The sequence below is a fragment of the Platichthys flesus genome, chromosome 8 (assembly GCF_949316205.1).
Source record: "Platichthys flesus chromosome 8, fPlaFle2.1, whole genome shotgun sequence".
NCBI lineage: Eukaryota > Metazoa > Chordata > Actinopteri > Pleuronectiformes > Pleuronectidae > Platichthys > Platichthys flesus.
The window spans coordinates 14,504,075-14,527,731 of record NC_084952.1 but is presented as its reverse complement, the minus strand read 5'-3'; the positions used below and the strand labels follow the sequence as shown (position 1 = coordinate 14,527,731).

At 41.4% G+C, this 23,657-nt stretch overlaps 5 protein-coding genes across 7 annotated transcripts; all 5 read right to left on the bottom strand.

The window, feature by feature from the left end:
- Positions 1-528: 528 nt before the first annotated feature.
- gnpda1 (glucosamine-6-phosphate deaminase 1) lies at positions 529-2,825 on the bottom strand. Its single transcript, XM_062394186.1, has 6 exons — positions 2,363-2,825; positions 1,861-1,962; positions 1,586-1,768; positions 1,282-1,466; positions 956-1,130; positions 529-816 (listed from the first exon to the last, which is right to left on the bottom strand). The coding sequence occupies exons 1-6, from the start codon at positions 2,484-2,486 to the stop codon at positions 755-757; spliced, it is 831 nt and encodes a 276-aa protein (XP_062250170.1). The 5' UTR covers positions 2,487-2,825; the 3' UTR covers positions 529-754.
- A 564-nt stretch (positions 2,826-3,389) lies between these two features.
- Positions 3,390-10,608, bottom strand: hspa4b (heat shock protein 4b). The gene is made up of 19 exons (XM_062393834.1): positions 10,294-10,608; positions 9,608-9,665; positions 8,799-8,939; positions 8,199-8,321; positions 7,994-8,093; positions 7,722-7,855; positions 7,250-7,494; positions 7,055-7,131; positions 6,765-6,916; positions 6,479-6,585; positions 6,256-6,389; positions 5,922-6,106; positions 5,719-5,814; positions 5,286-5,441; positions 5,035-5,160; positions 4,820-4,927; positions 4,608-4,727; positions 4,346-4,507; positions 3,390-3,949 (listed from the first exon to the last, which is right to left on the bottom strand). Exons 1-19 carry the CDS (start codon positions 10,398-10,400, stop codon positions 3,743-3,745), a joined length of 2,538 nt encoding a protein of 845 aa, XP_062249818.1. The 5' UTR covers positions 10,401-10,608; the 3' UTR covers positions 3,390-3,742.
- A 1,107-nt stretch (positions 10,609-11,715) lies between these two features.
- Positions 11,716-13,809, bottom strand: LOC133959328 (cytochrome b-c1 complex subunit 8). Its single transcript, XM_062394462.1, has 3 exons — positions 13,712-13,809; positions 12,494-12,660; positions 11,716-11,889 (listed from the first exon to the last, which is right to left on the bottom strand). Exons 2-3 carry the CDS (start codon positions 12,645-12,647, stop codon positions 11,795-11,797), a joined length of 249 nt encoding a protein of 82 aa, XP_062250446.1. The 5' UTR covers positions 12,648-12,660; positions 13,712-13,809; the 3' UTR covers positions 11,716-11,794.
- Positions 13,810-14,268: 459 nt separating this feature from the next.
- On the bottom strand, positions 14,269-17,486 carry gdf9 (growth differentiation factor 9). 3 transcript variants are annotated; one of them, XM_062394118.1, is made up of 3 exons: positions 17,373-17,486; positions 16,701-17,002; positions 14,269-15,905 (listed from the first exon to the last, which is right to left on the bottom strand). In XM_062394118.1, the coding sequence occupies exons 2-3, from the start codon at positions 16,825-16,827 to the stop codon at positions 14,977-14,979; spliced, it is 1,056 nt and encodes a 351-aa protein (XP_062250102.1). In that variant the 5' UTR covers positions 16,828-17,002; positions 17,373-17,486; the 3' UTR covers positions 14,269-14,976. The 3 variants fall into 3 exon arrangements, with proteins under 3 accessions (XP_062250102.1, XP_062250101.1, XP_062250100.1); XM_062394117.1 differs by having other exon boundaries at positions 17,258-17,387; XM_062394116.1 differs by lacking the exon at positions 17,373-17,486 and having other exon boundaries at positions 16,701-17,206.
- Positions 17,487-21,265: 3,779 nt separating this feature from the next.
- sowahab (sosondowah ankyrin repeat domain family member Ab) lies at positions 21,266-23,430 on the bottom strand. The gene has a single exon (XM_062394113.1). The coding sequence runs from the start codon at positions 22,998-23,000 to the stop codon at positions 21,633-21,635; it is 1,368 nt and encodes a 455-aa protein (XP_062250097.1). The 5' UTR covers positions 23,001-23,430; the 3' UTR covers positions 21,266-21,632.
- Between the last annotated feature and the right edge of the window lie 227 nt (positions 23,431-23,657).

The window sequence follows — 23,657 nt, the reverse complement described above, 5'->3', positions numbered from 1 at the left end:
TATAGTGATGTTATAATATAAATTGCAATGCTGCGTTCTGATATTATGGGCACTTTTCATACTTTGTAGTTAATCAAAATAGAAACTTTTATACAATTGGAATCGATAGGGAATTGATCATACAGATGATGCATATAATGCATTATAGTAAAAACTGATCATCTTATTATCTAACTGCAAATGATGTTGAGCCATAAATAACATTTGCCTCTGACTGTTGTGGCATAAGAGCAAATAATAAATAAATACCAAAAATAATCTTATCATACAGTATAGTAGAAGTGCAATGAAACTGCAGTACTTGAGTAAAAGTACTTCATATATATCATATATAATATTATTGTCAACAAGGAATCTGTGCTCCTTCATTTCACCCAATGAAACCAATGAAACAAGCATTATTTACAGCTCCCAGTTCGAATTACAAGATTACAAGGAGAACCTAAAGGCAACACGAGTTGTTCCGTGTTGTCATATAACAGGAGAAAAAAAGACTCACACACATTAAGACACTAATCCAAACACATCCAAGATGTCAAAATCAAACGCACTTTATTACAAAGAACAAATGTATGAAAAATCACCTGATTACTTATAAACCTGATCATTTCTACACAGATTAGTATTTGTGGACGATTCCAAGCACTGCTTCCACGTCCACCAATGTGTCTCCATCAGAAGATAAAGGAATCATTAGGTGTTGATTTTTTTTTTAAAAGCCTCATGAGTACATAAAGTCTGAAATCTCCTTCGATCAGTTCTTCTTTCCGTCGTGAGAAGGTGCCTCCACGAGTTTATTGTGCACATACATCATCCCTGTGGAAAGAGCAAGACTCAGCATGTTTTCTAGGATTCTGGTTGATGTTGCGCAAATGTCTTTTTCCTCAGTCCAACTCAATTTGCAATGTAGTACAACAGAAATTAAGCGTTATGGCTTATGCGATTTTGCCCTCACCTTTGAAGTACTTTACAGTTTTGACCCTCAGCTCCAGGGTGGCATCTTCGTCACATACAAAAACAGTCTGTGGGTGCTGCTGGAATGCAGACACTGTCCACATGTGATTCACGCCATCCTCTATTGCCTTGTATAAAGCAAATGCCTTGTGTGCTCCGGTGATGAGAATCATGACCTGAGAAAAGACAACAATTCTGTATGTGATCTGGGACCTCTGTGGCTGAGAAGGCACAACATGAGATGCACCCTTGAGCCGCTTACATCAAAGTACTGACATAAAAATCAATGTGATACTTTGCAGACACATGTTGCAATAGACATCTGACCTCTTTTGCGTCCATGACCGTGCCCACTCCCACAGTCAGAGCCATGGTGGGCACCTTTGAGAGATCCCCATCGAAGAATCTGGCGTTAGCTATGATAGTGTCCTTTGCCAGAGTCTTCACCCTGGTCCTGGAAACCAAGCTTGATCCAGGCTCATTAAAGGCGATGTGGCCATCGGGGCCAATACCTAAGACAGGACGGTCAGAGCAATTCCAGATTTACTGTAGCTTCAAAAGGGACTAATCCCTGGATACCAGAGCTATATGTCTGTTTACGGCATATTCGTCTGCACTGTGACCTCCTGACCTCCAACAAAGAGCTCGATCCCCCCGGCAGCTGTTATCTTTCTCTCGAAGGCATCACACTCTACTTGCAGGTCGGCAGCGTTGCCATCCAGGATGTGCGTGTTCTCTGCTTTTATGTCTATGTGCTTGAAGAAGTTATTCCACATGAAGGAGTGGTAGCTCTCGGGATGATCTCTGGGAAGTCCTGTACAAGACAATACGACAGTTTGATATGCTTTCATTAAATCCTCGATGTGCAGGCATTTAGTGTGAGGCGAGAGGATGGCCATGCCTTACCTACGTATTCGTCCATGTTGAAAGTCTTAACATACTGGAATGAGACTTCTCCATTCTTGTAGAACTCGATCAGCTTCTTGTAGCAACCCAAAGGCGTGCTTCCTGATGGAAATAACCAAAAAGGTTACAATTGCATAGAAGAAAGTGAAAGCTAACAGAGTGCATTCACACCCCCCCCCCCTCCCTCCAACAATCACACAGTTCTCACTGATCTGAGCATCAATGTTTTTCTTTTCTGCAAGAATATAAGTGCTTTTACTTTTCATTTGAGAAAAGAATAACAATACTGTAACTTTATAATAGAAAATGTTTATATTTTAAATTGAAAGTACAGGCCTGAAACCTTTTTCAGCTCGTGATGCTGAATCATCAGATTATTTGGAGGGGTTTTGTATAAGATGAGTTTTCAACACACAAAGTCTACAGTATATCCAGCATCGCATATGTAAAACATTGTATATGGGGGCAGCTGTATGGTGGTGGGAGACCAGCTCCTGCTTACCTGTGGGGAGCCCCAGGGTGAAGTATCTGTCCGGGCCAGGTCTGAAGTGTACAATCTTGTTTCTGATGTACTTTGCAGCCCACTCGCTTGCCTGGTCGTAGTCATTGAGGATGATCAGCTTCATCGTCCTGCAGACAAGAAGGAGGACTGAACAGCGGAGCGCTCTGCTTGTCTGGAAGAGCTCAGCCTTCAAGGTAAGTGAGGTCAGAAACACACCTCAAGCAGACTTTAGACTCATCTAACAAACTATCATGCAACAATAAAACGGCATCGCTGGTTAAGAGGCTGTTTGCGAAACGGCACCACGTGACCCGAAACTTTTGATTATCGAGTGATTGTCCTCATAAAAAAGACAGCGAAGACAGATCCGTAACATCCAGCTGTGCCTCGCAGCGTTTGCAGTTTGTCCTCGGAACAGACAGCACACGGACGGGATCATGTGACTCCTGCAGTCGGATGCGAACAGCGTCTCATCGCGGAGGTGACGTTTGACTTCCGTTGGTTTGGAAGCTACGTATTGGTTAGCTTCGTCACAGCCGGGGGTTTCTTTAACGCTCACCTCCGAAGGCAGCGATCCTTCGGGTTGAAAATACGACACATCTAAGTTTATAGTTCCATGAAAAAATAGTTTATTATGAATTTGGCTGTATAAGTGAACGTTTTCTCTGCACTGACGTCAGTGACGCAGCTTCCTTAACTTATATAATGTCACAGAGTATAAAATATTAAATATATTTGGATGCATGATTCAATGAGACTTATCAACGTTAGCTGGGCCACAGCTAACCTTGCCATCAATCAATCTCAAGCCAAAACAACTAGTTTGGTTGTTAAAATTTCACATTGAGAAATTGCTTTTCTAACACTTGTCCCTTTACTCGTTTGGAACCCCAGCACACATACTATATGTCATATAGGGGACCTTACATTTCTGTTGAAGACCCTGCAGATTCACAGAAACATTACTGTAGCAGTACCAGTGTGGAACTGTAGGTATATTGGACCAAGGAAACAAAATCAGTGCAAATGATTTTCAATAACTTTATTAAAACTGTTATTGTGACACAGACCAGAACACTTACAGAGCACACAACAGAAATAAATACCATCATGTGTACAGCGCTCATCGTCAAACAGGCTTATTGCGGCTGGCTTTTGATTTATGTCATCCAGAAAGGGAGAGGGCATGCTGTGTCATCAGACAGATACCACCAGGAGCTGGGCTCAGTGTGCTAATCACCCTGCCTACTTTTGACTGTGGTGTGCAGTTACCCCCCAGAAAATAACCTCACCTGCTCTGATTATAAACCCAGGCTGCGTCTCAATCTGAAGCAACAAGCTCCCGTTCAGCTTTGCTTCAGGGAGGCGGCAGGCTTTACTTTAATCAAGGTCCATGTCAGGCTTGTTTTCTGTCGTTTCTGAGCTGGGGTTGCCTGTGTTCTCGCCTGTTCCCTTGTCTGCACCTTCTTCCTGGGGTTTCTCCTGTCCATTGACGGGCCCGTTCTGCTCGGCTGGAGTGTCCTCCTTGGGAAGCTCCACCTTGGGTTTGGGCTTGCACACAGTGGGGTTACAAGCCAAGAAAAGCTCCTGTGGAATTACACAAAACACATGAATCATATGAAATAATGGCCTTGTAAAAAAAGATATATTGTTGCGTGGCAGATCAAACCCAAACCAAATAAATAATTGCAATATGAAGACAATGAAGTCACTGCCATATAGATGACTAGGCTTCACAAAGTTTACATATGCGATAAAAACATAAATTCTTGAACATGTGCATGAAGGTGCAATAACAGCAATGAATGATACAATATTTGGGCAACTTTGTGTGTTAACTCAATGTAACCATTAATAGTTAAATATGAATTTTCAAAACCTATATTTCCTGCATTGTGAATTCTTGGGTTCAACTTATTATTTTAGATTTGAGTCCCCACCAATCACCTCTCTCCTATGATTGTCTCATAAACAGTGTCTCACCTTGGTTTTCGCTTTAATGTCTGCAACTTTGACAGAGGGATCCAGTGTCAAGCTCTGTTTGCTTTGCTGGTTCATGGCGCTGTTCATCCAGATCATTGCGTCATTGGTGATTTTGTCCACTTTGGTGACATCTGCCTCATCCAAATGGTCATACTGCTCCTCCTGGAAATCAACGGAGGGTTACCACAGGCATAATTACTGTTATATGTATTGTTGTCCATATATAAATGACAAAGATAAAAAGGAATTTTATAGGATGTACCTTTATTTTGTAAGCTTCAACAAATTTCATGTATTGCTGGATTTGTTTTCCCAGCTCGTCAAAAGCTTTAGGTCTCTCTTCAGCCTCAGTAAACCTCTCCCAGATGGGCTGGCCTAGTTTCTGCACAGAACACAATACACACGTCAGGTAAAAAGGATCAATATACAGATCCATCAGTGGCTGGAGAAAAATTAATTACTAAGTATCATTACCTTTAACTCTGCCAGTTTGTCAATGTACACCTGTTTGGATTGATCCTCTCCATCTTCATACAGCCAGGTCTCAGTGTCCTCCAGCTTTAATGACAGAGCATCCCGGTCCTACGAAAAAGAATTACAAAACATGTAACATTAAACAGTGACTATAAGGTGATAACTTTGATCCCAGTTCTTTCTTTACAATGAGTCAGACGGGATTTTTCACTTACAGAATCACAGACAAACTTCTCCAGCTTCCCGTGGAGTTTGTCCCTCATGTCATACACGTACTCTTCCACGTAATTCTTGGCGTCATTCCTCTCCTTCTCCAGCTTGTCCTGCATGATCATCTTACCCTGAGGAGCACCAGCAAAAGGGAGAGTAACTAACAAACTCTTTAAAATCGATGAAGTAAGAGATGACAACTTGATGGGTCAATTTAGTTATGTGGAAGTAATACAAAAGCTGAAAGTTAAGTTACCTCATTTTCTACAAAAAGATTCAGCATGTCCTCTGCTAGCTGCCACTGTGGACTGTTTTCAATCGGAAGGTCCAGAACTTTTGTTTTGACTTTGGGCTTTTTGGCTTGTGGGGGCTGGTCAGTCTTCTTCTCGCCTTTGTTCTCCTCTGGGGTGGTCTGAAAGGTGAGGCAATAGGCACCGGCATGTAAAACATCACTCAGAAAGAATACAGACATCCAACAAGTTACACGTTTATTAGAACATCTGTATTGTCATTCATTACATGCATTTTGCATTAAACTCAGCTGCTTTAGTGAAAAAGATGGTTTTTGTTTGTTTACCAGGATGAACATTATTTAAATTCTGAAAGATAAAGTTTATTGTGGGCTGTTTCCCCTTTATAAACAACCTTATAAAATAGTGTCTGTTTTAAACAACAATTGAGCACCGTACCTCCATCTCTTCATTCTCACGTGGTGCCTTCTCCTCTGTTTCTTTCTGACCGTCTCCCAGTCCCTGCTGCTCCTCCTGATCAGTCTGCATCTTGCTCTGTAGAGTAAAAAATAAATGCATAAATAGTAGCACATACACCAATCTGGTGTCCTTAAGGTTGATTTATGATTCTAAAAAAACAGGCAGATATTTGGTTGAAGTACCTCTCCCTCTTTCTCATTGGCCTGTTCTGTTTCCATGGGTTCCTCTGTCTCATCAGACTTCAGCACTTCAACCAGGGAGGCACTGGACACACTAAAGATGCCATGGATGTTCACTCGCACCTTAACCTTCACCTTGGAGCTCTCCCCAGATGCTTGTGGGACAACCTTCTGGATCAAAAACTGACCTGGAAGACAGAAAGAAAAACAAAAAGTGTTACCAAAAACAAACTTATAATAAGCTGATGTTGTATATGCAATGCTTATACAATGAGGGGTTTGGAGTACTTCTGCTCCTTTTTGGTCAGAAATAATTTAGGATGCTCTATTTGTTTACCAATAGTGGGGTCAGGGTAGGGCAGCTCATTAGAGCAGTTGTAGTAGGCCTCCAAAGAGAAAGGCTCTCTCCGATAGAAGGTCAACACTTTGGAGAAAGGTGCTGCATGGTTCTTGGGAAATACCTCGCAATCACTGCAACAAATGAACATGGCAAACTTATTATTATATTACATTGTTAAAATCAGAGACAAAAGAAAAAAACATTCCATCAAGTTCCTCACCTCAAACCTTCCTCTGCAGCGGAATGCCACTTCAAGGAAACGGGATAGGGAACGATGTCTGTGATGGAGAACTCGCGCACTTTGAAGGCAGGTGACAGTATTGCACACTGAGGGGACACAACCAGTATTTCAGTGAGAGCAGCATTGAAAGAAAAGATGCAACTCTGGAAGTCCAAAACATCCTTTTCACATCATTGTTTATTCAAGCCACGTGCTGATAGAGGACATGTGACTGTGAGTGATAGGAAGGGTGGAGACCAGCTTTGAAAACAAAAGTGGGATGTACCTGCAGGGCACATCCTCTGGCCACAGCTTCGTCAGCATTCAGCGTGGTGCTCAACTCCTTCCCAAAGAATTTGCTGATTCTCTCTTTGAGAGCTGGGATCCTGGAAGCTCCACCCACTATCTCAACTGCATAGATGTCGTCCTTTTTCAGTTCTTATGGAGCAAAAACATACAAAAAAAATGTTTAATAATTATTAACATACATTATCATTATATTCATTATTCTATAAACCGAGGTAATTGGAAAAGGGGTGTCAGGTTAATAAATTTAAGTATATAAAAATTACTCACTGGCATGCTCCAGAAGGTTCTGCAGTGGAAGCTCTACTCGGGCGAAGATATCAGCAGACATCTCTTCAAACTGAACCCTTGTGCAAGAGAAAATGTGGATATTGCTTAAACAATCGAAGTGAACTTCAAAATAAGAGAATAATGATATGTAGAAACAATGCATCACAAAAATTTTAAGATTTCTTGTTGGCCTACCTGTTCAGCTTTCCGGTGACATCAATGTCATTCATGAAGCACTCGATGTTAAGCGGCAGGTCTGAGGAGTTGGCGCTCATCAGTTTTTTCAGTTTTTCGCACTCCTGGTAGAGCCTGACCAGCGCCCTGGGCTTTGTCTTGACATCAAGCTTGTACTTCTTGCCAAATTCCTCACAGAAATGCTTGACCAGCACTTCATCGAAGTCCTTTCCTCCCAACTCCGGGTCACAGGCAGTAGCAAGGACCTGAGAGACGCGGAAAAGTGTTAAGAGTTAAGAGTCATGACATAAATGCTTTCATAGATTGATAAAGAAAGTTTCTGCAGATTTGGATCATGGGGATGATCCTCGAATGTCTTGTTATTTTCACCTTCAACATTAAGAAATGGGGCGGTTTTAAACATTTTGTAAATAAACACATCAGTGTAAAACAATGTAAAGTATGATGATTTACACACAGACACACAACACACCTTGAGTTTGCCCTTATTGAAGGCACACACTGATGTCTGGTATCCAGAATGCCCCAGGTCCACAAACACCACATTTCTTGGCTTCTCCTCGGGAGCAGGGAGATCTTGTTTATAGATCCCGTATGCTAATGCAACTGGAAGGAAAGTTGTTAAATTATTAATGAAGAGTACAAGTGCTTGGATGGCAGCAGATAGCAGCAGCCACAGTTAGAACAATCACAAACATGCACATCCTTGCCCAGGCCCTACCCAAAAAACATCCTAGTACAGACCTGCAGTTGTCTCATTCATGAGCCTCAGGCAGTTGAGTCCAGCAATCTGAGCAGCATCTACGACTGATCTCCTCTCAGCATCGGTGTAGTAGCAGGGAACCTGATAACAACAGAGAAGCATTTGAAATGGATAATCTGTTCACTTTTAAGGCCAAATGGGTCAAGGACAGAATGACAAACTGTTCAGTGGCATGTAAAGACTTACAGAGACAACGCAGTCAGCCACAGGCTTCTTCAGGGCATGCTCTGCCGTCTCCTTCAGCTTGGTCAACAGCATGGCGGTGACCTGTTCAATACTGAACACCTTCTCCTCCTCCATGTACATCACCTGTAAGTGAACAGACAAGAGAAGAAAGTTACATTGCTGATGAACACAACCACAATGTGGCTAGAAATTATCTGTTTTACAGAAAGTGGCTGAATAACAAGAAGACCATGAGGTCGATCCGACTCAAATGTTTATTCATAATCATGGGAAATATTCAACAGCATGTTGATGATAATCTTTCTAAAAAATGACATCAATGGGCTCGGTTTATATTTTCATTGGTCGTCACAACATCTTCTCATGGTATTAAGATTCAGTGATAGAATAAGAGCGTAAAAGCATCAATACTGTCAGGAAATAGGTCGGGAATCCAAGGCAGGATGATAATTACATGGACATTATAATAAAAAAGAATTACTACATTTAAAAATGAAGCATTATATTAAACGAGTCTGGGCTGTAATGACAGCAGTCTGTGCATTATTAACAATCCTTACACATCAATTTAACTGTGAATCTTCTTTATTCTTCTCTTACCTTAATGCCAGCTGTCCCTGTGGGCATTGGTGCAATATCATAGACCAGGTTGTTTTTGACACGCTGCACATACGGGTCTGAAAACGCTCTGCCATGAAACCTCTTGAAGCCCTGGACTGTGTTCTTGCAGTTTGTGACGACCTGTTCCACAAAAAAAAGGCAGACAGCTTTTCCATTAGAAAACATGCAAACTAGGGTGGGGCAATAATTATTGCAATATATTTTTCATCATTAGCCCATAACAAAGATACAATATATATTGATACAATGGTAATGCATTGTGCAATTATGGTGAGGAAGTATAATAAATAATTGGCTTAAAAGTTGAATCTCCTATTTGCTGTTTGTGAGGGGTTAGTCATTCTTAACCCGTAAAGAAGAGTTTAAAAGCACAAACCTAATTCAGGAGCAAAAAAAAACACCCCAATTCTAATCAAAGTCAAATTGTTAGCTGTAAATGCAGGAGTCCTTTTCTCATATAAAATTATGACTTTTCCTATGAAAAATACATTGAACTGCATCTGCCATTCCATCCATAATGAATTGGAGGAATTTTAGTTAAATGCAGGACTAAGGCCTGAGGAGCAGATCATGTCATCCTACGCCCACTAAAATTGTGTCTTACTCTTAATCTTTATTCATATGCAACTTAAAATAGATAATGTGACATCTGTCCTGATAATTATCAATCTTCCTGATGTAATTTGGCCATGTCATCCAGGTGTATCCCACAGCTGAGTGATGCCTTCAGGACTTGTGTTCTGTGATGGTGCTGTATTTGATGTTAACTGTAAACCTGCTAATCATACCTGGCTTTTTGCAGCTGCACCGACGGAGCGATTCCGAGGTCCAAAGGAAACACATGCTCTGAAAGCAGAGGGAGCACAATTCAGTCATTTCTTCTGAAGCAGTTTTTCAAATAGGGCGGATGTCATCAATAATAAAACAGTAATTCACATGGCTGATTTCATGTTATCACTGAACTCGTGTTTGTGATTATTGACTCTACATTAACTACCAATAAAGGGTGTTTCTGAGGACATAAGATTAAGACGATTGGGTACAATGCGCTGCAGGATGGGTTCTGACAGCCTGGTTCCGGCCTCCTCCCATCATATGCGCTCACTCGTGCCTGAAGCGCAGTGAAACTCACCACCTGACCTGGAGCTCGGTTATCACAACCTGTATGTGAGCTCGACGGTGAACCTTTAGTAAGACACCACGAGGATCATTCAAGCAGGAGATGTGGATCCACGGTTCATTCCCTGCTCACAATGGTTTTCGCCTCGGCTATAGCTAGCTTTAGCCAGTCATATGCCGCTTCCTGTTGTGAAATCCATTAGCACGCTAACTAGCCGGACAGCTAGCCGCGTTAGCTTGGCTCAAGAGGAAGAAAAGTGGTTCCATTGATTTTTCTGTGCTCGCTATCGGCGCCAATGACACAACACGAGCGGTACGCGGTGGTGGGCGCGGTGGAGGGCGCGTAGGTACTTACGGTGTGCTTCGGTCGCTGTATTCATTGGCGACTGTTTCAATCCCTCCGGCTCTGGCTACCGCTACATAGCAGCTCATATAGCCCACGTCAAACCCGACGACTGACATCTTCAGCGGCTAACTGACCAGCGCAGGGCAGCGGTGAGAACGAGGAGAAAGGCGGCCCGGGGGAGAAAACAAAACAAAAGTGACGGCAGCGGCGACGGTGGGGCTCGGTCAGCGGACGGTGATACACCCTTGTTCTTGGTCCATGTAAGTGAGCGGCAGCATGCGGTACGTTCACCGGCTCAATGCGCGAGAGCGTTCTGGAATCTGCTGTCTGCGCCGCTGACCAATAGCGTCGCACCGCGGAGACGCTTCGCCCGACCACGGTGCGCCCCCCACAGGCCAGAGACCGTCAGTGCAGCGGCATCATGAGATGCGGAGGTGCAGCTCCGGTCTCAGGCCTTCAGCTCCATGTTCATCCTGCACCATAAGCAACCGTGAAGAACCGGACTTGACTCACACGCACATGGATCTGTGGGACCAGCGTGTGCCCTTCACACTGTATAACAGCAGGATGCACAGTGAATGCTGCACTGTTTTCTCTTGTCACAATTATTCATCGTGACTTACAGCATTGGAAAATTTAGCATTTGACCAATGTAGTTTCACTGCGTCATCGTATTATAGTATATTAAGTACGCCTCTTGTCATGATTTTTCATCCATTACTATATATACTTTTTGTATTCATATTTTGTATCCAAATATTTATACCAATATATATTTGCATAGAGTATACTTGTATTACTTTAGTGAATTTATACTTATGTATATACATATAATCATTTTTTAACCTTTTTTAATACCATACCTGCTTATGTACTTATTAACAGTCTAATATGCATATATGGAAACATCAATTTACTACAGTACAAATATTTTACAACCTCATACTTCTGCACTTTAATTAAAGTGCATTTCTGTACAAAACTATTCCACAGGTGTATTTTACATACATATTTTGTATTTTGCCTTTTTTAAATTCTCTCATCTACCTCATTCTACTGCTCTAACAAGTGAATTCCCCGGTGTGGGATGTTATCTAATGACAACTCTCACCATTAACACAACACAATTATCATTATTTGCACACATATTTCCCTTAATATTTAACATGTCAGAAAAATCTGAGAATTTGAATCAAAGGCCATTGGATTGGGTGCTAGGCTTCTACAGTTCAAGATCCAATCATGACTGACAATCTTCAGACACACACACATATATTTAAAAATGTAAAACATAGGGAAGCAGTAATTATTCCAATTGGAGACAGTGAAGGACTGGTGTAATTACTTAAAACTGTAGCATTGATTTGACGCCGACATTAAATGAACATCTGTCCAATCAAGAAGGGATGACTGAATGAAACCAATCAAAACTGATTTCAGATAAATATTTTATTGGTTACATAGAGTTTGAATGAACAACAGATGGCAGCTTTCAGGAGGCAGCAGGTGTTTATTCATCGTTCTCATAGTCGGCAGCAATCTTCCTCTTGCCCTGTGCATGGACACTGTTGCCCCAGGTGTAGGTCAGGTACATGAGGATCATCGCTGCAAAAAGGGAAATCACAAAGCAACTTAGCACAAAAGTCTAATCACAAAAGGTACCATATCTAAAAGATTATAATTAATAAAAATTCTTAATTGAATTCAAGCTCTTCTTGCGTGACTGTACACTAAGATGTGAGTAACCCTGAGAGAGAAGTAAGTCTTTCATTTATACATGAGAAAATAAGCAAACACATTTACTGCACTGTTATGTAAGAACACTCTGAAATACTGTCACAGTTCAAAATAGTCTTGTTGATCCCATGCATGTATATGCATAGATTAGCTGCGTTTGCAATACAACCAGAAAACTTACTTACAAAATAACTAAAATCTCAAGTGACATAACTTTAAAAACATAGTATAGAATTTTGGGAATGTTAGTCAACCTCCCACCTGAATAATGCAGAGGATTTGTTATTGTGAACACGTCTGTCTAGTGAACCTCTTGCTGTGCATGTGTGAAAGGCAAACTCTGTAGCCAATACTCTGATATTTTTGGAGGTCGTATTGAAAACGGCTTCAGGGACGATAAGGCAACAGTCAAACTCAAACCCAGGCACGTCAAGACCTGGCTGTTGAGTTGGATACAATGGCAAAGACTCACGGGGTCCAACTTTGAAGAAAGATGTTGTGGTCCGTCTCCACACATTGGGGATTCCCTTGGAGAAGTAGTTGGGGAAAGCCTTCTGTTCAAATGGGGACAGGCTGTATGTGATTACATGCCTGATCTTGGCCAAGTCTCCAAAGTGGCGGCCCATGATCACCAGTGAGCTGATAGAAAAACACAATCAGAAATGTACACTCTAGACAGATAGGAATTCTTAGTGAAAACAATTGTAACCACTCTGAATTTATTGTGTTCAATAAATACAAAACTATTTCCAGCCGAACTAAATTGGCCAAAAAAGAATTGAACCAATATACATGGAGTTCGCTATTAGTCTAGATCTATATGAAAACAGTTTCACCAACACCTATAGCAATAAAGCTTTCAAGGTTGTTTGTTTAACTTCCCCACTGGAAAGAGATCTACTGGATCTGGAACTGGATTTCACTCCACGATCACAGGATTTTCGTTTGCCTTTTGTATTTAGCAGATTCAGCATTTTAGTTTGTTCCACTGGGCCTAGCATTAGGTGAAACACTGTAACAAATATAAGGCAGAAAAGGATCATATATAATGTCATCACAAAGGAATCTGAGATGCAGCTCAAATAAGTGTACATATAAATACTCATACGTCTTATTACACATCAGAAACATTACAACACTGCATTTTATGATTGTAAAAGTAATAGAATCATGGCTTTTCAGACTTTTCCATAATTTACTTTACCCATATTTATATCAAATCACTGTTTCACCCATGACGTGGCCAAACTAAACCAAACGCGACATTTAACTAACAATCTGATGGAAAGCAATGCCATTGATGGAATAGTTACTTAATCTCTTGTGTTCAATATGTAGTTAGTTTGAATACGTAAATTTAGGTTGTGACAAACCCATATAACGTCGCTAATAAACGCTTCAGATGATAATCGTTTAGGTAAAAACAGAGTGAGCAGATTGTGAAATAACGACCCGAATAAAAGCTTGTTAGCCGCTGGTGTTAGCATTAACAGCCAGCTACCCAAGCTAGCTGTTAGCTGCCAAAGTACAAACAGGCCTTTGAATCGTTTCCCTGCCAGCTACGCGAACGTGGTCGGAAAAATAAAAAACACACCTCACTGCTCACACACTTAAGTAAACATATTGCACTCCATTAGGTGCTAAAAGCGAGTGAACGCATCGCATTTGCAGCAGTGACATTGAAACTTACCGTGTGCTTCTTAGTTATGTTTCCTAATGACGACCCTCTGTCCTTCCTTTTTATCCAAGCACCGGTTGTCCTGGGACATTAGCGCCACCTGTCGGCGCGGAGTGTGGTCAGGTGACTTACTTTTATGTCGGGGCCCTCAAAGGATAATTCACATTTGTTTAAATGTTTTATGAAATGGTGACAACAGAAAGTGATTTTTTTTTTAAAAATCAGGATCAGTGAATTGCAAGGAAAACAGTGAAAATGTTGGAATGGACTATTGGGCCTTTGTGGAGGGATGCTCTTCACTGAATGCCATCCTAGTTGACAGTGGAGGGCCTGTGTAGCCTTATGTGGAAGGTCATGTGGACTCAACACCTGGAGTAAAGAGCAAGCACTCCAATGCAAGAGTCAAAATCCTTCTCTGGTTTCCTTACTCGGAATTTCCCCTGTGAGGTTTGAGTAATTCAGCCGGCTCTACGCAGACACAATGTAAGGTCTCAACCTTAGTATGTACGTTCCTTGAGATAATGTATGTTGTGATTGGGTGCTAGACAAATACAAATGAACTGAATCTATGTCTGCAAATTTTTTTATTTTCCATCTTTTCAGAGAATATGTCAACATATGTCATTTCAGTTTTGAATGTCCTTAAACTGAGCACAGACACAGTGAATTCATTCAATTTGTATAAATAGACATGACATGCATTTAGTCACATTCAACCAGTACAGATGAATGCAGTCAATTCATATGTATGCAGTCACTCAGTAAACAGAAGTAATAAATACACACTGAAACCTTGACAACTTTCATTCTGGACATTATGAAGACAGATGTCTGTAACCCCCAGGAATAAAACGATATGTAAAAGGTTTGAATAAGGGTTTGTAACTGCAGTTTCATCTTCTATCCACAACAGGGCTACTTAAAACATGGCAACTGTGATAAATTAAAGAATAATGGAAGACCACCCACCCAAAATAAGTTAACAAAAAATAATCATACACACATTTTCTTCGAGTGTGTCGGACTCAATACCAAACCGCGAGGTGAACAAGAGGATGCATCTGTAGCTCTCTTGTCACACCTTAACAAAAAGGAATTAAATGTCACGTTTTCCACATTTTTCACAAGGATAAAATACTTCTCGTTTAAGTAAACACACCTGCTCTAGATCATGCACAATTGTATAAATTCCTGAAATCATTGAGCCTGGTCAGAATATCTGACCCTCTGAGGTAGTGGTGACGACTGTTGGAAGGCCTATCTGGTCATGTGTCAGCTTAGCGACACGTGCACCTTGTAGCAACCATGTCTTCAAGCTCCTTGTAGACGTAGGATCCGTCCTTCTCAAACATCATGACACTCAGCGGGCTGTAGCGGGAGGGAATACACGAGGGCCGGGGCACAGAGGGGTCTAGCTCCTCATAGATGATGGTTTGCACCATGGTATGGATTGGTGAGCCATAGATGAAGCCCATGTTCCTCGGGCAGACACCTCTGCAGTATCTGGGGTTGTACTTTGGAGGAAAAACAATCCAGCTGTCAAGTTTGAGTTGGCTGAATCGCACCCTAAAGTCATACAAGGCACAGTGACTTGTTGGGAATACAGAGATCGGGAGCAGCTCAGGCAGGGTTTTATCACCGTCTTTGCTCTTCAGACATTGTCTCTTCCATCTCCTTTTACGCCCAAACCTTTGCTCTGATTTGAGGACCATCTGCTTATGAAACGCGTTCGCTGCAGTGCTTGGCTTTACACTCGCTTTGGAATCGACCAGGGACTTCTGTTGCTTGGTTTTGCTGGTGTCATGGAGATAAAGAAGCAGAGGAGGGGGCCTCAGGGTGAACTCCAGTGGACCTTTACTCCCATTGGCCCTGACTCTTTGTTCCTCCGGACAGGTAACGTTGATGAGCAGGTGTATGTTCTTCTTCTGAATATTTAAGAGAGGCTGGACAAATGAGGTGATGTCAACTTCCGCCCAGTCCTTCCTGCTCCTCCTGTCAGCGTCGGTTGTGAAGTTGACAGGATGGTGGATTACGGGACACAGCAGACAATAGTTTGAATGCTCCTGCTCCTTGACACTCAGGTAGCAAACAGAGTTTATGGATGCTAGGCCGTCATGGTCAAAATTGTACAGCAGAGCCGACTTGAGAAGCTGTTCTTTTGTTCTTACTTGATCGAGACTGTAGGAAAGATCCTGCATACAACTCTCTGGAGGGGAACAAAAAAAATGACACATTACCACTCGCAGCATGAGACTAGGGTCGCAGCTGAATAGTATTATTTCTTTAACATTTAAAGCATCCTATGCCAAAATAATTCTACCTCGTCAGTCAAATTTGTGGGTATTACACCATATATACACAAATTTATTTTATATGAGCACAATGTAAATTCTAAATGATTACGCAAGTAAGGGCTGTACAATAAAACAAGGCAAATGATCACAATATGATTTTAATGAATAACAATACAACAAATGTCCAATACATATCCATATATTGCTACTTTTTTATTGTGCACAGTGAGGACTTATCGCACAAAGTAGATCAATGTCAGATTTGTTTATCAAGCATTCATTCTCTGCGCATAATGAAGAGTTTAAAACTAAGTCATTAAGGAGCAAGAATCAGTCTTTCAACTTACAATATTTATGTGACATTTACTGTGATAATTATCAATATCAAGTGATCATTTTTGGGGCCATGTCACCCAGGCGTAATTCAAACTCAGGGCCCCAAATCCAAGTGAAATCATTAGTGACAAACGCAGGAGTCAGGACCGAGATATTAAATGGGGAATTTCCCTTTGAAACATACATTGAGCCATTCCAAGCACAATGAATCTGAGGCTTCTTATGGAAACGCTGGTCTGGAGCCCCTGGAATAGTTTCCAACTCGTCCTCTGCCCACTACAACTTTTGTTTTCCTTTAATTTTCTAGATATCACATGCTTTTATTGAGGAGATCTGATGAATCCTTTGCTCTGTGTGTTTGACTTCCTCACCTTTATTACTTCGTGCAAGACATTCATCTTGGGGCTTGATCAGTCGCACCGTGTTGTAGGTTGTGCTCCCGTCCAGACTCCTCTGCACCCTGGAGGACGGCTTGTAAACCTCGGTCAGATATTTCATGTACCGGTGCTCGGGCCTTGCCTTCTTCCTGAGTCCCCGGCTCCAGCTGGGCCCCCCGTGCTCTGACAGGGCTTTGAGCAGCGGGGAGAAGATGCTGCTGTACGGGAAGCTCAGCTCGCCAGGGCGGCGCAGTGCAGCACCGGGGGCGGCCACAGAGGACCCGAGCAGCGGGCAGCTGGAGGTGAGAAGCAGCAGGGGGACAACCGTGTGGAGAGAGAAAAGAGCGGCCGACATTAGCATTGGTTTCTCCATCATAAACAAGGAAACCTGCGAAAAAACCGAGAGCGTCTCTCCGCCAACAGCTCGAGGTCAACAACACCGAGCACGTGGCGCCGCTGGTCCACACGCGCAGGTGTGGGCAATCAGGTCAAAATATGAAAATACATTTCCTGCTTTATCACAACGACACAGATTCAAAGAGTAAAGTCACCATTTCACTGAGAGCTACGTCAACTAGCGCAGGTTTTCTTTCCAGTATAAAATCATCTTTTAACGTGATGAAACAATGGTTTTATCCATGTGGGTTTCAAACTTTAAAGACGTACTGGCTTCTCCTCGCTGGATGTAAATCCTCCAGACTTCCGGTACAGGTGAGACCATCTCAACAAAATCATGACTCTTTGCGATCCGGGCTCCTAAATGGTGGAACGAGGTCCCCAATGACATCAGGACAGCACAAAGGCCATACATCTTCTGTCGCAAACTAAAAACACATCTGTTCCGACTATACCTTGAATACTAAATTATAATAATAATACAAAAAAAGTTTGTAGTTTGGCTTCCTTTCATGAACATCTTAAATTCAATGCATTGTGCATATCAGCCTCCTTAATAGAAAACAATTTCTGGCTAATAATATATCCACCATGTTGAAAAAGAGGTTTTGTGACAACTTTTGGAGTTAACTTATAGCGAGAAGGGGGAAATAGTTTGCTAGCAAGCTAGAATTAAATAGCAAACATTATATAACTCCAATTAAATTGAGTATGGGTAATGTAGGAAGATAATATATTTATTGCAGCCACAATAGAAATGATACGAGTAGAATCAAAGTACACATTTTAAAATAGTTGCATAATTTACTGCACAGTTTCTCCTTAGAATCTTGTTCACATACAAGTTCATAAGATAGAAACATTTATTGGTCTCACACACACGACATGCAAGGGGGGGAATTTGTTCTCTGCTATGACCCATCTGGTGAACACACACAGCAGTGGGCAGCCATGCACGGCACCCGGGGAGCAGGTGTTGGGGGAGTAAGGTGCCTTGCTCAGTGGCCACAGTGGGGTGGGGTAGGCACTTTGACAGTGAGGAACAGATCCAGGTGTTGTCATCCAGGTATGTTTTTTGTTGTCACTCAGTGGAGTCGAACCAGAGACCACCGTCGGATTTTCTGCCCATAGTCCAACTTTCGGCCACTAGTCCACCGCCTCTCAACTGGCTTCTCATCACTGGATTCAAGTCCTCCAAACCTCTGTTACAGACGAGAATGACTTTGTATCTCAAGTGGCAAATTGTATTTTAAGAAAAGTATATATCCACCAAGATGAAAGGGACATTTTGTGGCAACTGTTGGAGTTAACATTTAGAAAGGGAAAGCTACATTGGTTAATTATAGGTAATAATTTGCTATCTCCCCCTTATAGCAACTTTTGTAGAACTACAGTGAAATTAAGTAAGGGTATAATCTGGGGAGATTATAATATATATCCTTCTGTAGTCACAGTAAGATCGCAAAAGGAGGGAAAATTTAAGTAAACATAGAAAACAACACTTTAACATTTTAATTAACAGTATTATGCACATGAACTTCAAAAATAAAAGACTTACTGGCAACACACATGGATACAAGAATAGGTAATGTAGGAAATAAGTAATGAGGCTCTTTTTGAATAAGTAAGCCTGCTCAATGTTAGGTCAGGTTAATAAAGTTATGCTAATTTGACATTTAAAGTTAACAGTGTCTAACTAGCTAGCGTTTCATTAGAGCTGTAATTTAGCAAAAACTGCCTGCTAAATACATAGTATATAATTTATTCTACTGTAATAATTCCCACCAGTTGAACAGTATTGTTTCTTATTAAACAGGTATTAAATACTGTAATTCGATAGGGAATAATTTGTCATGTTCACTTTGAACTGTTGTAACGCTACTGGCCTCTAGAGGGCATCAAGAAGACGCTACATTTTGCATGACCTATTGATTTATAATTCCCACCTCTGGACGTGGTGTGTGGTACAAAATGCTGGGAATATATTAAATAATCAAACTTGAAATTTGATTGTACACACAGTACTGTACTGAGATGTTTTGCAACGCACTGTTGCAGTTTCCAGTTTGGCTATTTGCTTAAAAATTATACGATTTAACATAAATTTGTTGCCAAAATAAATTACTTAAAGCAAATTGTACTTCAATTATATTCATATTATAAATTGAAATCAATTTCCAGTAGTAGTTCTACTATTTAATAAATAAGATGCATTTAAAGCCTGTGTTCCACATCATCTATCCTAAACTCCTCTTAAACCTAAGAAATATGAACATGGATTAATTTACCATCATGGTTCCTTCGACCTCTTCCTTAAGTATCAATAAACACATAAAAAAGCTATTGAAAAAAACCTTTTAGACTGGGATGATGATAATATGCATTGGCCTCTAATGGGTTTAAATGTAAACTGCAACTAAAAGGAGAATAATGGCTTGTCGATCAGCTAACCTCATCTAAAATATGAAATGCTATATTTTGAAAATGCTATCACAGATTGAATAAATAACCCAAAAGATATCTACTCAGTTATAGTCAATACTCTGTGTGTTTGAGAGACCATGAGGTGGACTTTAGATTAAGTTGTGGCTGTATCTCAGTTCCACACCATGCACATTACAAAATGTGTACTAATCTCTTTGTTGTTCTGTTTCACAGCAGCTTTTAGTGAACTAGAAATGGGTGCATCTTGGGATTTTGCAAAAACAGGATATGATGCAAGATCTGGACGACACCACACTATTGTTGGAGAGACTTTGATGTTTGGAACATTTACAGAATAGATAAAGGAAACACTCCTGAGGTAGACTTCCTTTCATAATCATCTGCGTCAGCATAAAGAAAGGTTTATGGGTTGGGATAAAAACACATTTCAGTTCACTACAGTACAAGTGCAGCCAACCTTTGTTGTTGGAAGCAGCTTCTTTTCCAGAAAACGAAACAAAGCACATTGTTCTTGTTCTGTTTGGCTTTTGGCTTCATTGTATGAGCTTCAACTCCTTTCATGTCATCAGTGATTGTTTTGCTCTGGGTCAGATGTGGATAGCACTGATACTGCATGTTTTTGAAAAAGCGTAAGGTTTTTCACCATTTAATTAAGTTTCATTAAACTGTGACAGACAGACTATTGAAATTGTAAGGATTATTATTAAAACATTTTAGGCAAATGAATTGGCTTTTTGAGGGCTTTAACATGCTTACCAACATGTGTAGAAAAAAGTATTCTGGAGGAATTTTCAATGGGTGTGGCAGAATGGCTAAACGGTGCCCCCAGAGACCCCCGCAACGTGTTCATATTGACCAATCTTCACAAAAATCAAAACACATGTTTATCATGACCAGGCAAACAAAAAGTTTATAGGTGTAATTTGAAAAACGCAACAGGAAGTTTGCTATTTTGCATTTAGTGGCCATTTTGGCAAATTAAGATAAGTGTCATCACAATAAGACGGAGATACAAACTAACTCAAAGGATCATGTCTCCAGAGTTGTTCCACACTCAAAACTACAGTTTTGAATAACAAAAACAATAATCAATAAAGTAAGATGAAATTAAATTAATCCTGCGCAGAAGCGGAATGCGCACCTCCTGCACAGGATTCATTTAATTTAATTTAATTTAATTGATTTTTATTTTTTGTTATATAAAATTGGTCAAAAAAGGAAAACTGTATTTTGAGTTATATGAACAACTCTGGAGACATGATCCTACACTTCCATAGTTTTTTATTTTTCACAGATCAAATACTTTTTGTCTAGCATGAACTTTGCAAAGGACATATAAACAAATGATCAGTAGGGGTTTTCAGGGCCTTGCCTGATAATAACTATTACTGGTCTTTTTTGCCTCAACAATCCAGAGAAGGGGCCCCATGTTGACCTAGAAAAGGAATCTCATCTATTACAACCTCATGTTCACAAAGAAATTGATTAATGAGACATTCCACTACCCTGACTACTTCCCCGCAACCGGCCCCACATGCCTTGTTGCTTTTACTGAAGTAGAAAGGTTTGTATTTTATTAGATTCTACCACTATTTCTCTACTTCAGTATCAAGTGTTATCTCTAGACAGTTTTCTGTAAAGAACTTTAACTGATTTTATTTAGATGATCAGAATATCATTAATGTATGACCTGTTGTACACTGTGCTGACAGCAACTGTTTCCCAATATTTCCTTAAACTCTGATTTCATGAATCAAGAATTGAAGGATTTAATACCACCTGGGAAATTAGCATATGTACAGGGTCACTATTACAGATTGTGCTATTGAAATATGTTAAATTGTTGAAAAATCATTGTTAAGTATAAATGCAAGTCATAAATAGTAGTGATATACTGTAAAGGAAACCTAGAGTTTGTGATGAATACTGAGAGACTACACATTTGAAAATAAAACAAATTGATCCAAACCATATACTTAGCAATGCTTTAGGTTGTTTTATATTTACAGAATATACAAATAAGAGTATTGTCTTTTTCAATCTTGATATTGTTCAGCTTACTGATGGATGTGATCCATGTCTCTGTCACCAGTCGTGAGCAAACTTTGCTGTAGTCTTGTGTTTCCTCCCTATGTGAGGCTGAAACAGTTTACTTATAGTGTTGAGGCCTTTGGGGTGCTCTCTGCAGTCGTCTTCCTCTGTCCTCTCCCTGTACTTAGCCGGCTGCAGTCCTCCCAGAAGTGCTCTGACCTCAGCTGACACATCTTCACCCAGGTAGGCAAAGGCCTTCTTACCGGCATTGTCTCTCTCATTAACACTGGCTCCATACCTCTGCACGAGCAGAACCATCACCTGAGTGTGGCCGTGCATGGCTGCGATGTGTAGAGGAGTGTATCCTCCGTGTGATTTGCTGTTGACGTTGATGTAAGTGCCTCTCTTTCTGGAGATCTTCATGAGCTTGTGTATCATCTCGCCGTTGCCATCCTTGGCGGCCCAGTGTAACGCTGTGAAACCTGACATGAAGTCTTTCTTCTGTGCCAACCGTGTGTCCTTCAGCAGCAGAGCATGGATCTGCCCCCACAGTCCGGCGGCACACTTCACCAACCACTCATGAGCTAATGGCTCCAGAGGCACAGACTCGGTGTCCTTAGCATCTTCTGGTGGTCTTGTTGTCTTGTTTTGGGGCCTCGTCTGGGGAAACCCCGGAGGCTGCAGGTCCTCTGTTTGTCTGGTTTTCTGGACTTGATGTCCCCTCACTGCATCCTTCTTGCATGCTGGAAAGTTAGAATGTAGAGTTACTGATGGTGGAGAAGGCTTCATTACCGAAGTGGTTCTTTTGCCTGGAGGTTCATGCCCATGCACTTGGTAATGTGATCCATGTGCTGCTGGTGCAGGGTCTCTCTGAGGGGATTTCACTGCTATCACAGCGAATACAGCGCCAGATTTCCTTGCTTTGATCTCATGATCTCCGGAGATATTTAAAACTTTGACAGTGGATGAGTCAACGCTGCTTCGACTCCTGGATAACGGTATTCTCTGCCGCACACTCCCTGCAGGCACATGCTTGCCATCACCACCATAATTGCAATACGTGTTAAGTGGGCTGTCTATGTTGTTGTTTTCAATGTCGGTATAGATCATCCTGGCTGCTTCGGCTCGATGAGGAGATGTGCAGCCGGAGAAACTGAGGTCCAGAGGCGTTTCGGGCGATGCATCGTGCTCTCTGACAAAGTCCTGGTACCTTTTCTTCACGACCACAAACTTTACCTCGTCGATCTGTCTGACCACAGCGACGCTGTTCACCAGCCTCTTGAACAGGTCTCTATTGTGCAGCTTTTCCGCGGGATCGCTGCAGTTGATCTGGCTCCTGAAATTGTTCACCAGCTCCGAGTTCGGCACCTTCCCTCCGTGCTCCAGTAAAAAGGACAGGACGGACTCCTGGGTCAGAGCCATTTTGTCCAGGAGAAGAAAATATGACAAGCGGCGGCGGACAGTTCAGATGAAGCCCGGGGGATAATCTCCTCTCTATCCGCTCCCCCTCCTCCTCCGGCTCCTCTGTCCTCCACCAACCTGCTGCCGCTTCCGGCGCCTCCACATTCTCACCCGGTTTTCATTACGACCCTCAAACACTTCAGAAGTTCCTCTGCCATGAGGGTCGCGTTGCTGGGAGACTGCCTTCGTAAAAGTTCCTTCGAGCGACCTTGAACTGTCTTGAGATGAAACTTGTCTGAGTCGCTGTTGTTGCAGGATTGTCAAACTTCTCCCATTGTGCGTTCATGGGGCGTCAGGATATCGGAACATGAACTTCCCGGCTGGGAAGATTCTCGGAACAACTCGGGGAAAGTCGATGAAAATGTTTGGTACACGAGTTGCTGACATCAGCGCTTATAAATCAATTATCGCCCCGAATTTCACAGACTTTCTGCACCAGTTAAAATATTATTTGAAGACCCTTGCGTTTCATCAAATCGAATAAAGTAATACATCTTTTTAAGGATGACTAATGTGAAGATTATATTTCATTCCTTTTTTTAAACATATTTTATTTTGCAAACTCCTTTTCCTTTGAATACAAGGAAACCCCCTCTAATTGTAAATAAAGACACAGCC

Coding starts and splice junctions, on each gene's coding strand:
- gnpda1 (XM_062394186.1), bottom strand. CDS start 2,486: ATGAAGCTGATCATCCTCAATGACTACGACCAGGCAAGCGAGTGGGCT. Junction 1,131..1,281: donor CGGTCATGGACGCAAAAGAG/GTCAGATGTCTA, acceptor GTCTTTTCTCAG/GTCATGATTCTCATCACCGG. Junction 817..955: donor AACTGTAAAGTACTTCAAAG/GTGAGGGCAAAA, acceptor CTCTTTCCACAG/GGATGATGTATGTGCACAAT.
- sowahab (XM_062394113.1), bottom strand. CDS start 23,000: ATGGCTCTGACCCAGGAGTCCGTCCTGTCCTTTTTACTGGAGCACGGA.
- gdf9 (XM_062394116.1), bottom strand. CDS start 17,082: ATGATGGAGAAACCAATGCTAATGTCGGCCGCTCTTTTCTCTCTCCAC. Junction 15,906..16,700: donor TCTTGCACGAAGTAATAAAG/GTGAGGAAGTCA, acceptor GTTCCCCTCCAG/AGAGTTGTATGCAGGATCTT.
- hspa4b (XM_062393834.1), bottom strand. CDS start 10,400: ATGTCAGTCGTCGGGTTTGACGTGGGCTATATGAGCTGCTATGTAGCG. Junction 8,940..9,607: donor GTGCAGCTGCAAAAAGCCAG/GTATGATTAGCA, acceptor TTTGTGGAACAG/GTCGTCACAAACTGCAAGAA. Junction 6,107..6,255: donor CTACCCTGACCCCACTATTG/GTAAACAAATAG, acceptor TCTGTCTTCCAG/GTCAGTTTTTGATCCAGAAG.
- LOC133959328 (XM_062394462.1), bottom strand. CDS start 12,647: ATGGGCCGCCACTTTGGAGACTTGGCCAAGATCAGGCATGTAATCACA. Junction 11,890..12,493: donor TTTCTTCAAAGTTGGACCCC/GTGAGTCTTTGC, acceptor CCCTTTTTGCAG/CGATGATCCTCATGTACCTG.